This window comes from Ranitomeya imitator, chromosome 3 (genome assembly GCF_032444005.1).
Source record: "Ranitomeya imitator isolate aRanImi1 chromosome 3, aRanImi1.pri, whole genome shotgun sequence".
Taxonomy (NCBI): Eukaryota; Metazoa; Chordata; class Amphibia; order Anura; family Dendrobatidae; genus Ranitomeya; species Ranitomeya imitator.
In genome coordinates this window covers 109333732-109350394 of record NC_091284.1, presented here as the reverse complement: position 1 = coordinate 109350394, position 16663 = coordinate 109333732, and the positions used below count along the sequence as shown (strand labels likewise).

General features: G+C 49.9%; 1 protein-coding gene and 1 long non-coding RNA gene across 3 annotated transcripts in view; one reads left to right on the top strand and one right to left on the bottom strand.

Annotated features, from left to right (window-relative positions):
* The window catches only part of EXO5 (exonuclease 5), a 60847-nt gene extending 53892 nt beyond the window's left edge, over positions 1-6955 (bottom strand). The window contains exon 1 of the mRNA XM_069761268.1: positions 6738-6955. Within this exon, the coding sequence (XP_069617369.1) occupies positions 6738-6888 (151 nt within the window). The 5' untranslated portion in view covers positions 6889-6955. The remainder of the gene's footprint in view (positions 1-6737) is intronic.
* Positions 6148-16663, top strand: part of LOC138672861 (uncharacterized) — a 253694-nt gene continuing 243178 nt past the window's right edge. The window contains exon 1 of one of the 2 annotated variants that reach the window (XR_011319781.1): positions 6148-6394. This is a non-coding gene — a long non-coding RNA (uncharacterized lncRNA). The remainder of the gene's footprint in view (positions 6395-16663) is intronic. The other variant, XR_011319780.1, reaches the window with a different exon arrangement.

The following is a 16663-nucleotide window of genomic DNA, read 5'->3' as shown; positions in this document are numbered from 1 at the left end:
CTCCCATACAAACAGTACGATGTCCCCCACAGTTCCCCTGTACACGGTATGATGGGCCCCCAGCTCCCGTACAAACAGTCTGATGTCCCCTACAGTTCCCCTGTACACAGTGTGATGGACCCGCAACTCTCGTACAAACAGTATGATTTCCCCCGCAGTTCCCCTGTACACAGTATGATGGGCCCGCAGCTCCCGTACAAACAGTATGATGTCCCCCACAGTTCCCCTGTACACAGTATGATGCCCCCCACAGTTTCCCTATACACAGTATGATGGGCCCGCAGCTCCCATACAAACAGTATGATGTCCCCCACAGTTCCCCTGTACACAGTATGATGGGCCTGCAGCTCTCGTACACAGTTTGATGTCTCCTACAGTTCCCCTATACACAGTATGATGGGCCTGCAGCTCCCGAACAAACAGTATGATGTCCTCCACAGTTCCCCTGTACACAGTATGATGGGCCTGCAGCTCCCGTACAACAGCATGATGTCCCCCACAGTTCCCCTGTACACAGTATGATGGGCTTGCAGCTCTCTTATACACAGTATGATGGGCCCACAGCTCCCTGCCATGATTTGGCAGTCTGCAGTCACATAAAGTGACTGCAGACATTTATTCCAAGCCTTTATCAACTTTATAGTAATAAATTTCTTATTATTAAATTATTAAAGCACCACTCTAGCAGGGTGTATATCCACAGATATACAATAGCAGGCCGATGTTTATTAATGAACAATATTTAAAAAAAAAAGGGAAAAAAAACGGCGTGGGCTCCCGCGCAATTTTCTGCAGCAGAGGGGGAAAGCCGACTGCCAATATTTGTAGCCTAGGAAGAGGGTAATAGCCATGGCCCCTTCCGCAGCTGTCTGCGTAGCCTTTACTGGTTATTAAAATAGGGGGACCCCCAAAAAAATTACGTGGGGTCCCCCTATATTTTATAGCCAGAAAGGCTACGCATACAGCTGCGTGCTGATATTCAAAGACTAGGAAGGGGCCGTAGATATTTACCCCAGCTACAAACACCAGCCCCACATGTGCCAATTCTGGCACTTAGCCCCTATCTTCCCACTGCCATGTAGCAGTGGCATATGGGGTAATAAGGGGTTAATGTCACCTTGCTGTTGTAAGGTGACATTAAGCCCGGTTAGTAATAGAGAGGCGACAATAAGGGTATGTGCACACATTGCGGATTTGGCTGTGGAACCGCAGCGGATGGGCCAATGCGGATTCGTAGCAGTTTTCCATGCGGTTTACAGTACCATGTAAACCTATGGAAAACCAAATCCGCAGTGCACATGGTGCGGAAAATACTGCGGTTTATTTTCCGCGGATTTTTCAATAACAGTGCAGAAAAATCTGCACATAAATCCGCAACATGGGCACATAGCCTAAAACACCTATCCATTACTTATTCTATAGTAGTGAGTTAAAAAAGACATCCAGAAAAAAAAGTATTTTAATATTCTTAATTTCACCATACTTACAGCCACACCTAATTGCTGTGACGCCCTCGATCACCTGAAAAAAATAAAATAAACCAACTGTATACTCCCTGTCCGACGCAGTCCAATTAATAACGAGTGTCCCACAACGATCTTCCCTATAGAGCATCGGTTGATGTCACCGCTCTATAGTGCCTCCAGTAACACACTGACAAGAGACAATGGCTCCTGCAGTGCATCACTGAAGAGGTTACTTTAGTTCATTCTCTCGCTTTATGGCAATGTTGCGTGGGAATTTTCCCACGCATCTGTGCCGCAAGTGACAGTATGAACTTTACTGTACTCACAGCGGCAGAGGGATACAGTGCGGAAGGATACCTTCCGTCAGTGTATCCCGGAGCCCCTGGAGAGCGGTCGCATCAGTTGATGTGGCAGCTCTCCACGGGAGATCGTCGTGGGACAATTGTATTAATTAGATTACGCCAGACTCAGGGAGTATATTGTTGGTTGATTTAATTCTTTTTCAGGTGAGCGAGGGCTTCGGGGATTAGGTGTAGATGGCGAGTATGAACTATATATGTACTATATGTTTTTTTTCACATACAACACATTAGACGGATGATTTGACTACTACTGTCCCATCATTGGCTAATATGTCAATCGCTGTCACTGTAGCAGGCATAGCCGCATGGGACTTGTAGTCCCATCGGACGATGCCTGCACACACACACACTGACACAGCCCCGCAGAACCCCGCCGACCCCACACACAGAAACAGTCACCGCCCACAGCGTTTCTCGCACCCACATCAGCAGCAAAACCGCAAATCTTTTTTACATCTGCGGTTTTGCTACGAATTGACCTGACACAATGGAAGTCAATGGGTGCAGAAACGCTACAGTTCCGCACAAAGAATTGACATGCTGCGCTAAAAAAATTTGCACGTTTTTTTCCGCAGCATGTGCACAACATTTTTGAATTTCCCATTGATTAACATTGTGTGCACAACACACTGCAGATGAGGCAATTCCGCGTGTCCAAAAACGTCGCGGAAACGCATGAAAAAACGCAATGTCTGCACATACCTTTATACGAATACTCATAAAAGACCCAGGTGGTACGTATCAAAAGCCCCTTACCCCCTCCCCCCATCTCCAGCCTCCCCAGATAGCAAATATTACATGTGATGGAGTACATATAATATCATAACAAAACACTATAATATTCAGCCCCCCTGTCTCCCCTCCCCACAACAGCCCCATGGTTTTACATTCACCCCCAGTGCCCTGTCTCCCCTCCCCCACAACACCCCCATGGTCTCACATTCACCCCCAGTGCCCTGTCTCCCCTCCCCCACAACACCCCCATGGTCTCACATTCACCCCCAATGCCCTGTCTCCCCTCCCTCACAACACCCCCATGGTCTCACATTCACCCCCAATGCCCTGTCTCCCCTCCCCCACAACACCCCCATGGTCTCACATTCTCCCCCAGTGCCCTGTCTCCCCTCCCCCACAACACCCCCATGGTCTCACATTCTCCCCCAGTGCCCTGTCTCCCCTCTTCCACAACATCCCCATGGTCTCACATTAACCTCACAGTGACACACCTGAATTTAGTAAACCTAGTAAGTTCCATCAGAGGCGTATTTAGGGGGGGCACCCGGGGCATGTGCCCCGGGCGCAGCCGGCAGGGGGGCGCAGTCGGGCCACCTAAAGCGGCGGTCCGCAGTGTCTCCCCCAGCAGCTGCATTCTGCCGCCCCCCGGACTGGGAGTCAGCTGTTCTCTGTGCCGACTGTCAAGCTGACAGCCGGCACAGAGTAGCTGCAGTGCGACGGCTCCCAGTGTTCAATTGTACTGCATCCGAGATGCGAGTACAATTGAAGCTCTGACTGCCGGGTCAGAGCGACGCCAGCAGCGTGATCAGGTCATGTGATCACGCTGCTGACGTCACTCGCCCGCGCTGCAGAGCAGAGGCAGAGACGCAGATCGGTGGTAAGTGCTCCAGTGGAGCTGAAGACACCGAAGGTGCAGGGGTAGGGGGGGATTTAATGTGAGTGGGAATGGGGGGGGGGATTTAATGTGAGTGGGGATGGTGGTATTTATTGTGGGGGGGGGATTGAATGTGTGTGGGGGGAGATTTGTCATGGGGATGGGGGTGTTTAATGTGTGGGTTGATATTTGGAGTGGGGATGGGGGGATTTAATGTGTGGGGGAGATTTGAGGACACAAAATGAAGAGAAAAGGGGGAGATGGGGGGCATGTATGAGGAAACAGTACTGGGGAATAGGGGGCATGTATGAGGAAACAGTATGGGGGATGGGTGCAGACAGTTTGGGGAGCAAACGGGGGAATGTAAGCCGACACAGTATGAGTAGCGATGTGAAAAACGTATGTGAACAAAGTACGGGGAGTGAGGGTGTTGGGATGTGTGCATGCGTAGCATGGGGGGACAGTGTAAGGGGACAGCCAGGAGGGGACAGTATACCAAGGAGGGGGAGTGTGATGAGAGTACAGTATAAATACCGGGCCCTATAGGGTGACACAGTATGAGAGGACAGTGTGAAGAGGGGGCCGGTATGGAAAGGAGAGGTCTGTGTGAAGAGCATGTACCATAAGAGGGACAGTGTGGGGGTCATAGTTTATGCAGACAATATAGTGAGGGGCAATTTTTTAATTTTTTTAATTTTTTATTCAGGAGCATTATAAAGACCCTTCTATCTTTAAGGGCATCATGTGGAGATTTTCTGCAAAAGAGCGGAGAAGATGGAGGTCTGCAGAGACGGCTGTGGATGAGAAAACTCATCATGGGATCTGGACAAGATGAAGAAAAGGAGAACGGCTCCAGAGACGACGTCATCTATAAGGCACCTGGATGTAAATGTTATTTGTGATACTAACTAACTCATGTTTTTATTTGTTATGAGCATTAAAGGAAATGTCCAGGTTTGTAATGAGTCTGCAGTCATTCTTTGTGACTGCAGACTTCTGAGTTCTCACAGTGCGCCCTGCATGCTGTCAGGATTCTCTCGTGCTGGCGATTTACATACATGTGGTCACGTGCTGACTAGATATGTGTGGCCTCACTCAATAAAAACGAACTGAGCGAGGCCGGGCACGTCTAGTTGGAATGTGGTCAGAAGTATACAAATCACATGCTTGTGCTGACATGACCGTCCACCGGTAGGAGAATCCTAAGGCTGTGTGCACACGTTGCGGTTTTTTCGCGTTTTTTCCTGATAAAAACGCTATAAAACCGCAAAAAACCACATACAATAAGCATCCCATCATTTAGAATGAATTCCGCATGTTTTGTGCACAAGATGCGTTTTTTTTTCCGTGAAAAAAACGCATCGCGGTAAAAACCGCAGCATGTTCATTAATTTTGCGTTTTTTTTTGTGGATTTCCCACTACAAAATGCATTGGGAAGTGTCCGGAAAACAACGCGGCAAAAACGCATGTGGTTTTCTTGCGGATTTCTTGCAGAAAATGTCCGTTTTTTCTCAGGAATTTTCTGTGAGAAATCCTGGACGTGTGCACATAGCCTAAAAGTGTCCAGTGCATGAGTTGTGAGAATTCAGAAGCTGCAATGTCAGGATTCAGCTCTGCAGGTTCCAGTAGTCGTCACATGGACACATCAGTCATATGCGACTTTCATACTTATGGTCCTGTGACAACGAGCTTCTCTTCTGCTTCTCTCAGTTTTTCACTGAACATTGAGAGCATTTGGGAGAGCGGCTCGTCGGTACATGACTAAGGCTAGTTTCACACAAGCGCTTTGAGGAGCTGCGGACTTCGTCCGTGAAGCCCCGCCCCTGGCCGCTAGCTCCACCTACTTCTGCATGTGGCCTGCATACCTATCTTTAACATTAGGTACGCAGGTCGTGCGGCTGTATGCGGATGCTTCTGCATGCGTCCTTTTGATGATGCGGAGAAAAAAAATTGCTACCAGCTGCGTCCTACGCTGGTCGCCGCATTGTCAAAATGACGCATGTGGAAGCCTCCGCATACAGCGGCATGACCTGCGTACCTAATGTTAAAGGGAACCTGTCACCCCGTTTTTTCAAGAAGAGCTAAAAATAGCGTTAAATAGGGGCAGAGCTGTGCTTTACATTAGTGTATTTTGGAGCCTTTATTCCCCACCTATGCTGCCGAAATACCTTTGTAAAGTCGCCGTTTTGGGCTGTCACTCACGCTGGTCAGGTCATATGGGCGTGGTGACAGCGCTGTTTCTCCCCCAGATCTCCGTTGGTGGCGTAGTGGTGTGCGCATGTCCAAGTGGCGAATCCACTGCGCAGCTTCAAGGAAAATAGCGCAATCTGCGCTATTCAGCCGTTTATCGTGGGCGCGGCCATCTATGTGAGGCCGTGCGTGCGCAGATGGTTCTTCTCGGCTTCCTGGGGCTTCAGGAAAATGGCCGCGGGATGCCGCGCGTGCGTAGATGGCGATCTCGACGGCCATTTTCCTGAAGCCGAGTTCGCATCTCGGCTGCAGGAAAATGGCCGCCGCGATCTCCATCTGCGCACGCAGGTATTTCGGCAGCATAGGTGGAGAATAAAGGCTCCAAAATACACTAATGTAAAGCCCAGCTCTGCCCCTACTTAACGCTATTTTTAGCTCTTCTTGAAAAAACGGGGTGACAGGTTCCCTTTAAAGATAGGTACGCAGGCCGCAGTAGGCGGAGCTAGCGGCCGAGGCTTCACAGAGGAAGTCCGCAGCTCCTCAAAACGCTAATGTGACACCGGCCTAGAGTGTGCAAATCGCATACGAGCTGGGGAGGGGGTTTGCCAAACTGAATTGCCCCAGGTGCCAGAAACCCTAGATACACCTCTGAGCGCCAGCCCCACCTACTGAAGGATGGACAGGAAGTGTCCGGGTGAAATGCAGGAGGGCACTAGGACCCAGCGTGCCGGAGCCAATCCCAGCTGCAGAAGGGGGAAATGATCAGGTAATGAGTGCAGGAGGGAGACTGCAGCCGCCACTGTGCCGCTAGCTGCCTGCAGGCTCCGTCAGATTATACTGCCCGGCTGCTCCATCACAGACGTGGCCCCTCCATGTGACAGGGCCGGGGACCCCTCTGCCCCCCCCAGTAGTTACGCTACAGCTGACATTGATCTCCTGGTTGTATTGCTGCACAGAGCTCCCGCCACACTGAGGTGCTATACACCGTGACCACACCCTGTGAGCGCAGGAGAGAAGCGCACGGATACCACCTGGTCACGTGACTGCGATCAGCCCGGACTTGTCTAGTCGGGAGCCTGCGCCCCGCCCCCTCTAGTGACGTCACTGACCTGTCTCCGCCGCGTCCTGGAGCTGCAGGAGCTCGGAGTCACTGATGTCTGAGAAGGAGTCTTCATTCTCCTCACACGGTGCCCGGTCTGCCGGTCCTGCAGCGGCCGTCTCTGTTACCGGGGCCGCTGGGCGCTTACCGGAGCCACTCATGATGCGCTCCCTCCCGAAATGCAGATGCTACACCCGGGAGTGACGCGTGTGGGCGTGTCCAGGGTCACGTGGTGTAAACATCTGCCTTTGTTTTCATAATAGAAGAATTGTGTCTATGTATCGGCTTCTTTCTCTAATGGAGACACTGCTCTATACACAGTGTAGACGGAGTGTACGGGTATAGTGTGCAGGGTGTATGTACAGTGTGTATAGTGTACAGGGTGGCCATATACAGTGTGTATGTACAGTGTGTATAGTGTACAGGGTGGCCATATACAGTGTGTATGTACAGTGTGTATAGTGTACAGGGTGGCCATATACAGTGTGTATGTACAGTGTGTATAGTGTACAGGGTGGCCATATACAGTGTGCAGGGTGTATATATACAGTGTGTATAGTGTACAGGGTGGCCATATACAGTGTGTATAGTGTGTATGTACAGGGTGGCCATATATAGTGTGTATGTACAGGGTGGCCATATACAGTGTGTATGTACAGTGTGTATAGTGTGCAGGGTGGCCATATACAGTGTGTATAGTGTGTATGTACAGGGTGGCCATATACAGTGTGCAGGGTGTATATATACAGTGTGTATAGTGTACAGGGTGGCCATATACAGTGTGTATAGTGTGTATGTACAGGGTGGCCATATACAGTGTGCAGGGTGTATATATACAGTGTGTATAGTGTACAGGGTGGCCATATACAGTGTGCATGTACAGTGTGTATAGTGTGCAGGGTGGCCATATACAGTGTGCAGGGTGTATATATACAGTGTGTATAGTGTACAGGGTGGCCATATACAGTGTGTATGTACAGTGTGTATAGTGTACAGGGTGGCCATATACAGTGTAAGTGGATAGTGTGTATATGTACATTGTGTAACTAAGTGTATAGTGTACAAAGTATATATGTATAGTGTATATATGCACAGTGTATAGTGTACAGGGTATATATGTATAGTGTGTATATGTACAGTATATACATTAAGTGTATATAGTGTACAGGGTATCTATAATATAAGGCTGGGAGCGTCACTCTGTCCGAAGCCTTTATAGACTGCGCAAGCGCCGGCGCAGTCTGGCCCCCACAGAGTGACGCTCCCAGGAGATCGCGGTATGCGTAAGCACTGAACGCATACCGCGATCACCACCGGAGAGTCAGGGACCGCCAGGAGGGTGAGTATATTCACCTTTCCCCGTTCCAGCTCTGCGTGCGGCTCCGTCTCCCGGCTCCTCACTGTCACTGCTGTGACAGTTCAGAGGGCGCGATGACGCGCTTAATGCGCGCCGGCGCCGCCCTCTGACTAAGGCTACATTCAGACTAGCGTTGTGCGCCGCTGCGTCGGCAACGCAACGCACAACGCACGCAAAAATGCGGCAAAACGCACGCAAAAACGCTGCGTTTTGCGACGCGTGCGTCATTTTTTGCCGAAAATCGGACGCAAGAAAAATGCAACTTGTTGCGTTTTCTTGGTCCGACGCTTGCGGCAAAAAAGACGCATGGTTCGCAAAACGCAACAAACAAAAACGCATGCGTCCCCCAAGTTAAACATAGGGGCGCATGACGCGTGCGTCGCCGCTGCGTCGCCCGACGCTAACCCGACGCACACTAGCACAACGCTAGTCTGAACGTAGCCTTACCAGTCACAGGCAGAGGAGCCGGAGTGTGTCTTCAAGAAAATGGCGCCGGAAAGCGTGGACTGCGCAGGCGCCGATTCCTGCTGCCGCAATCGGCGCCTGCGCAGTCCGCGCTTTCCGGTGCCATTTTCTTGAAGACACACCTGCAGTGGAGCCGGACGATAGGTGAGTATGGTATTTTTTTTTTTTTATATGGCAGCAGCATACGGGGGCATACACACTGGACCGTCTTATGGGGGGCATATAATACAATGGTGGCGCAGGATGGGAGCAGCACATGACAGAACAGGGGCAGGATGGCAGCAGCACATGACAGAACGGGCGCAGGATCGCAGCAGCACATGACAGGACGGGCGCAGGATGGCAGCAGCACATGACAGGACGGGCGCAGGATGGCAGCAGCACATGACAGAACGGGCGCAGGATGGCAGCAGCACATGACAGAACGGGCGCAGGATGGCAGCAGCACATGACAGAACGGGCGCAGGATGGCAGCAGCACATGAGAGAACGGGCGCAGGATGGGAGCAGCACATGACAGAACGGGCACAGGATGGCAGCAGCACATGACAGAACGGGCGCAGGATGGGAGCAGCACATGACAGAACGGGCGCAGGATGGGAGCAGCACATGACAGAACGGGCACAGGATGGCAGCAGCACATGACAGAACGGGCGCAGGATGGGAGCAGCACATGACAGAACGGGCGCAGGATGGCAGCAGCACATGACAGAACGGGCGCAGGATGGCAGCAGCACATGACAGAACGGGCGCAGGATGGCAGCAGCACATGACAGAACGGGCGCAGGATGGGAGCAGCACATGACAGAACGGGCACAGGATGGCAGCAGCACATGACAGAACGGGCGCAGGATGGCAGCAGCACATGACAGAACGGGCGCAGGATGGCAGCAGCACATGACAGAACGGGCGCAGGATGGCAGCAGCACATGACAGAACGGGCGCAGGATGGCAGCAGCACATGAGAGAACGGGCGCAGGATGGGAGCAGCACATGACAGAACGGGCGCAGGATGGCAGCAGCACATGACAGAACGGGCGCAGGATGGCAGCAGCACATGACAGAACGGGCGCAGGATGGCAGCAGCACATGACAGAACGGGCGCAGGATGGCAGCAGCACATGACAGAACGGGCGCAGGATGGCAGCAGCACATGACAGAACGGGCGCAGGATGGCAGCAGCACATGACAGAACGGGCGCAGGATGACAGCAGCACATGACAGAACGGGCGCAGGATGGCAGCAGCACATGACAGAACGGGCGCAGGATGGGAGCAGCACATGACAGAACGGGGGCGCAGGATGGCAGCAGCACATGACAGAACGGGGGCGCAGGATGGCAGCAGCACATGACAGAACGGGCGCAGGATGGGAGCACATGACAGAACGGGCGCAGGATGGCAGCAGCACATGACAACGGGCGCAGGATGGGAGCATCACATGACAGAACAGGGGAGCAGGATGGGAGCAGCACATGACAGAACAGGCGCAGGATGGCAGCAGCACATGACAGAACGGGCGCAGGATGGCAGCAGCACATGACAGAACGGGCGCAGGATGGGAGCAGCACATGACAGAACAGGGGAGCAAGATGGGAGCAGCACATGACAGAACGGGCGCAGGATGGGAGCAGAACATGACAGAACGGGCGCAGGATGGGAGCAGCACATGACAGAACGGGGCGCAGGATGGGAGCAGCACATGACAGAACGGGCGCAGGATGGGAGCAGCACATGACAGAACAGGGGAGCAAGATGGGAGCAGCACATGACAGAACGGGGGCGCAGGATGGGAGCAGCACATGACAGAACGGTGGCGCAGGATGGGAGCAGCACATGACAGAACGGGGGCGCAGGATGGGAGCAGCACATGACAGAACGGGGGCGCAGGATGGGAGCAGCACATGACAGGATGGGAGCAGCAAATGACAGAATGGAGGCGCAGGATGGGAGCAGCACATGACAGAACGGGGGCGCAGGATGGGAGCAGCACATGACAGAACGGGGGCGCAGGATGGGAGCAGCACATGGCAGGATGGGGATGCAGGATGGAGCAGCACATGACAGAATGGGGGCGCAGGATGGAGCAGCACATGACAGGATGGGGACGCAGGATGGAGCAGCACATGACAGGATGGGGACGCAGGATGGAGCAGCACACGACAGGATGGGGACGCAGGATGGAGCAGCACATACCAGGATGGAGACCATATACCAATATAAATGCTCGCCACCCGGGCGTAGAACGGGTTCAATAGCTAGTATATGTATAGTGTACAGGGTATATGTATAGTAAGTATAGTGTGTATATGTACATTGTATAAGTGTATAGTGTACAGGGTGTATATATACCGTGTGTACAGGGTATGTATCTATAGTAAGTATAATGTATAGTGTGTATATGTGTAGTGTATACGGTATATATGTACGGTGTGTATAGTGTACAGAGTCTGTATGTACAGTGTTCAAGTATAGTGTATAGTGTGTATATGTACAGTGTATAAGTATATCATGTACAGTGTGTATATATGCACTGTATAGGTGTATAGAGTGCAGGGTATATATACATTGTATAAACATGTGGTGTACAGTGTGTATATGTAGAGTGTATGGGACCTTTTCATATTAACTCCTTAGTGACCGAGCCAATTTTGACCCTAACCCCCGGAGCTTTTTTCATTTTTTCATTTTTCGTCCCCCTTCTTCACAGAGCCATAACTTTTTTATTTTTCTGTCAATATGGCCATGTGAGGTCTTATTTTTTGCGGGACGAGTTGTACTTTTGAACAACACCATTGGCTTTGCCATGTTGTGTAACAGAAAACGGGAAAAAAATTCCAAGTGCGATGAAATTGAAAAAAAAGTGCAATCCCACACTTGCTTTTTGTTTGGCTTTTTTGCTAGCTTCACTGTTTGCTAGCTGTTGAAAACAGCTGACATGTCGCGGCTTTGAGGTGGTCTCACCGCCGCAGCCCACCTCAAAGTGGGGGATACTTCCAGCTGACATACTATTCCGTCAGCTGGCAGAAAGGGGTTAATGACCAGGCAAAATGTAATTTTACAATTCTGACCACTGTCACTGTATGAGGTTATAACTCTGGAACTCTTCAACAATCCCGGTGATTCTGAGATTGTTTTTTCATGACTTATTGTACTTCACGATAGTGGTAACTAGGGTTGAGCGAAACGGGTCGGACAAATTGAAAAATCGCCGACTTTCAGCAAAGTCGGGTTTCATGAAACCCGACCCGATCCTAGTGTGAGATCGGCCATGAGGTCGGCGATCTGTGCGCCAAAGTCGCGTTTCGTGTGATGTTTTCAGCGCCATTTTTCAGCCAATGAAGGAGGACGCAGAGTGTGGGCAGCGTGATGACATAGGTCTCAGTCCCCACCATCTTAGAGAAGGGCATGACAGTGATTGGCTTGCTTTCTGCGGTGTCACAGGGGCTATAAAGGGGCGAGCACGCCGCCCGCCATCTTACTTCTGCCGATCTGAGCTTAGGGAGAGGTTGCCACAGCTTCATCAGAAGAAGGGATATAGTTAGGGAGGGAAGATTAACCCCCAAACTGCTTGTGCTGTAGCGATTTCCACTGTCCAACACCACCATTTGTTTGCAGGGACAGAGGAGTTTATATTTTTGTGCATCATCTCTGTAGATTATTAGGCTGCCTTATAAGGCTCCCTGATAGCTGCATTGCTGTTTGCACGCCGCTGTGCAAACCAACTGCTTTTTTCTTTCAAATAATTTTTATTAAGCATTTTGAAATTTAATATTATATTTTGTAGATAATCATATATTCAACTTTCAAGGAAATAAGGGTGGGGAGAGGGCGGGAGGTGAGGGAAGTGGGAATGGGAAGAGGGTAAGAGAAACATTGTGGACATGCTGTCCAGGGATATATCTGAACCCATTTCTTCCATTTCCTATCATATTTCTTATAATAGTTGTTTGCTATTGCAAAGTTTTCTTCATATGCTTTATTAGAACAACCAAAGAGCATGCAGTCACTGAATCCAATAAAAAAGTATATCTTTATTACAAAAAGGCCAGACAAATAGCGAAAATGGGGCCAGCAGATGACAAAACAAGTGCCTCAGGCAACATAAAGAGCAGTCGCCCAAGGTATGGTGACCCCGGCAAAACTCCAGAACCAGACAGCTGGTGTAACAGGGCACACACCACGCCACATGACAATCACCCATTCAAATGAAGGTATCAGCAGTGCTGCCACAAAAGGCTACATAGTAACCTAGATGGTATACTTAGGTGAGGTAGAAAGCATGTGGACGCTAAAATCACTGTGCATATTACCTGCTGTAAAGGGTCCGGACCAGTGCAGGGGACAAGGGACACCCCGACGCGCGTTTTGGTAGATGTACCTTCCTCAGGGGGCGCATGGTGTCAAATGGGCAAGGACAGGGTATTTATAGGAAACCGCAGAATTCATCGCGCCATGTGGCGCATCCCCCGTCCGCCCCAGCGTCCGTCCAGCAAACCCGGAAGTGCGCGGGGCCCCACGCAAACCGGAAGTGCATGGCTATTGGCCGGGGCGGCCGGGGAAGGCGGCGCACGCGTGCATACAACAAGAGTATGCGGCGGCCATTTGTAAACTGGGCAGAAGAAAGGGCAAGTATACAATGGACACAGGCGAACGTCAAAACCACCGCAATGGCATAAGTATAGCCGCTGTAGTGAACAGTACATTTGCCGGGTAAAGACAATCGCAAAGTTTATATAGACAAATAACTTGGAAGGGTGATTAAATGAGAAAGAGCGAAAAGAAAAGGCACTTAATATTCATGAACTTGCATCAAGGGAACATGATGATTCAACCATAATTGGTAGAGTACAGAGAAATGGTAGTCACCTTGCCCTCAGTGCAGTCTAAGCCGTCAGATATTCGTAAGACACCTAGTGGTTACAACTTAGTAATGGCAACATGAACACTCCGGGCAGAGACATATGTAAACAAAACACAATCACGATAAGGCACGTTAGAAGAAGTCCATAATAATTTTGACAGAGAGGTACGTATTCATGTAGAATTTTCATGTCCACTTGTGGAACCGTATTTCTTTCTTCGTACTGCCAATATAGTGAAGGCCGCCAATATTCAAAATATAGATACATAACTACGGATCCTAGATAATAAAGAATAAAACAATTAAAATCAAATAAAATCACATGATGCGGAGAGGCAGAAATAGGCACAGCAGTGCGACGACTACAGATAAGGGGCATAGCTAATGTTTTCATTCAAGCCGGATGGACATACTGTATTTAGCAGCCAAATCCAGCGTGTCTCTAATTGGCCAAGACGTTTGAATAGGTTCCCCCAGCGGATATTGACATTCAAAGTGTCAATACCGCGGACTCTAAGGAGCGAGCTATTGCTTTGATGACAAGCTACAAAGTGCCTAGGGATAGTCTTCAATAAAGATGTATCATTCTGGGTAGCAGCTGCCTCAATCCCTAGGACGTGCTCCCGAATCCTGACCTTCAACTGTCTGGTAGTCATCCCAACGTAAATCAAGCCGCACGGGCAGGTGGCGTAATAAATTACATATCGGGAGGTGCATGTAATGCGTCTCCTGATAGTGTACTCCTTGGACCCATTAGATTTCAAAAATTTGTCACATCTATCCATATTAGGGCATGCGACACAACGGCCACACGGAGCAGAGCCCCCCGGGGCCGGTATGTCGTCTAAAAAGGTTTTAGGGCCATGCCCATCGTAGTGGCTCTTAGTTAGCAAATCTCTAAGGTTCCTCGCCCGCCTAAAAGTAAGAAGGGGTCTTTGTGGAAGGAATTTACCAATGATAGGATCGGTCTGTAGGATGGGCCAGGCTTTAGTCAATGCCGATCTTATTCTATCAGCCTGGGGATTATAGGTTGTAATAAACCGGAGCTGATTAGCACCCTGACTTCTATCCTCACCCTGGGGTTTATATAGTAGGTGATTACGTCTAGAGTGTTTAGCTCTATGATAGGCTTTTTTTATTATACGCCTACTATAGCCCCGTTCGATGAATCGGGTGGTCAGTTCCATAGCACGCTTTTCAAAATCGGAGTCTGATGAACAGATCCTCCGTAAGCGAAGGAACTGGCCAACCGGTATAGAAGACACCATATGTTGAGGGTGACAGGAAGACGCATGTAGCACCATATTGGTGGATGTAACTTTACGGTAGATGTCAGTATATATAGCCCCAGACTCATCCTTACTGACCAATACATCAAGGAAGCTCACACTGGACTTATCACAGACACACGTGAGTCTGATATTCAGGTCGTTGCTGCTGAGGAGCTCGATGAACTGTCGCAGGTCGATGGACTCACCCTGCCAGACAAAAAGGATGTCATCGATGTACCGCACCCAAAAGGGAATACGGTCCGTCGATGACAGCCTGTCTGACAGGAAGAGGTCCCTCTCCCACAGCCCCAGGACAGATTGGCATAGGCCGGCGCAAAGGCCGCACCCATGGCTGTCCCCTGGAGCTGTAGGTAGAAGGACCCCTTGAACACAAAGAAATTGTGTGAGAGGGTGAACTCCAGTAGTCTCAGCAGGAGTCCCCTCAAACCAATAGACAACGTAGAGGTTTCTAAGAAAAACTTAACCGCGGCAATTCTCAAGATAGTTACCCTTACCTGAAACAATAGGACGGCCGGGTGGTGACTTCAGGTCCTTATGAATTTTAGGGAGGAGGTAAAATGTGGCTATGGTGGGGTCATTTACGAGAAGGGAGGAAGCAAGTTCCTTTGTGATAATATCATTCTCTAGGGCATCCTTAATAATGGAAACCAACTGGCCCGAATAGGCACTCAACGGATTGTACGTTAGTTTTTTGTAGCAGGTGGAATTATTGAGTTGCCTAAAAGCCTCCCTCTCGTAAAGCCCCACTGGCCACAGAACAACATTCCCTCCCTTATCGGCAGGTTTTATTACCACATCTGGGAGTTTTTTTAGATACTCCAGACGTTCACGCTCATTCTTAGAGAGATTGTCTAGCCGAGAAAATCTCGGGACCTGAGATAGATCCTGAGTCCCCACCCGGACGAAAAGATCGATAGAAGGGCAGATCGCCAAAGGGGGAAACTTGGTGGACCGTGGGCGAATAGAGGGAGGAATCTTACCCCCCTCATGGACATGTTCCACCGCCAGCTCCTCCAATATCCTCAGCGTAGCTTGTTCCTTTTCTGTGGGAAAAAGAGAATTACTCTCATTATTAAAATAATAGCGTCTCAGCAGCAACGACCTGGGAAATAAATTCAAATCCTTCATAACAGTGAATCTATCAAACTCAGGCGTGGGTGAAAAAGAGAGCCCTCTACCAAGCAGAGCAAGGACAGTGGGGGAGAGTACATGATGGCTCAAGTTAATTACCCGTTTATTAGTATTATCAGGGTCCATTTGATGTCTGGGATTTCTCCTATACGGGTGAAAAGTATGATCCCTCAGCCGACTAGGTCCAGAGGCAACAGAGCCATCAGATAGCCCGCTGGCAGAGGAGATGGAGGAGTTAGACGGAGCACGTATCAGGTTAGCTTTTCTCCACAGGTAGACCCTATTAGTCTGGTAGTCCTTAAGGTCCCTGTTATGTTTAGACATCTGATTCTCTTGGATCTTTTTGGCCAGGGTATCCAAAGATTTTTCTAGTTCAAGATCAAATTGTTGCAGCTTTTCTTTTGGGCATTCAGCCTTAATTGTAGTCTGCAATTCATCAATCTTCCTATCCAGCTCCTCAATAGTGGCCGTATTATGGTTAATTAGAAGTTGCATCAAAGTAAATGAGCACAAATTGCTCGCCTCTTCCCATTTCCCAATAAAGGCTTCATCACTGATAGGGAAGGTTGGAATCACACGAACCCTTAATCCCCTAGGAATCATCCTGTCCGCTGTATATTTCTCAAGAAACACACGATTCCACCACAACTTGGACCGCTTAAGCAGGGAATCCTTCATCATGGCCAATTTATCATTAAATCTGTTGTCGTCACACTGCTGCGCACTAGTCCCACCGCCACCAAATGTCTGGTCAAGTTGGGTGAGCCAGGCTTTCTCTTTAGCCCGGTAGTCCATTATATCAGAATAGATACCTGTGCATAATACAGAA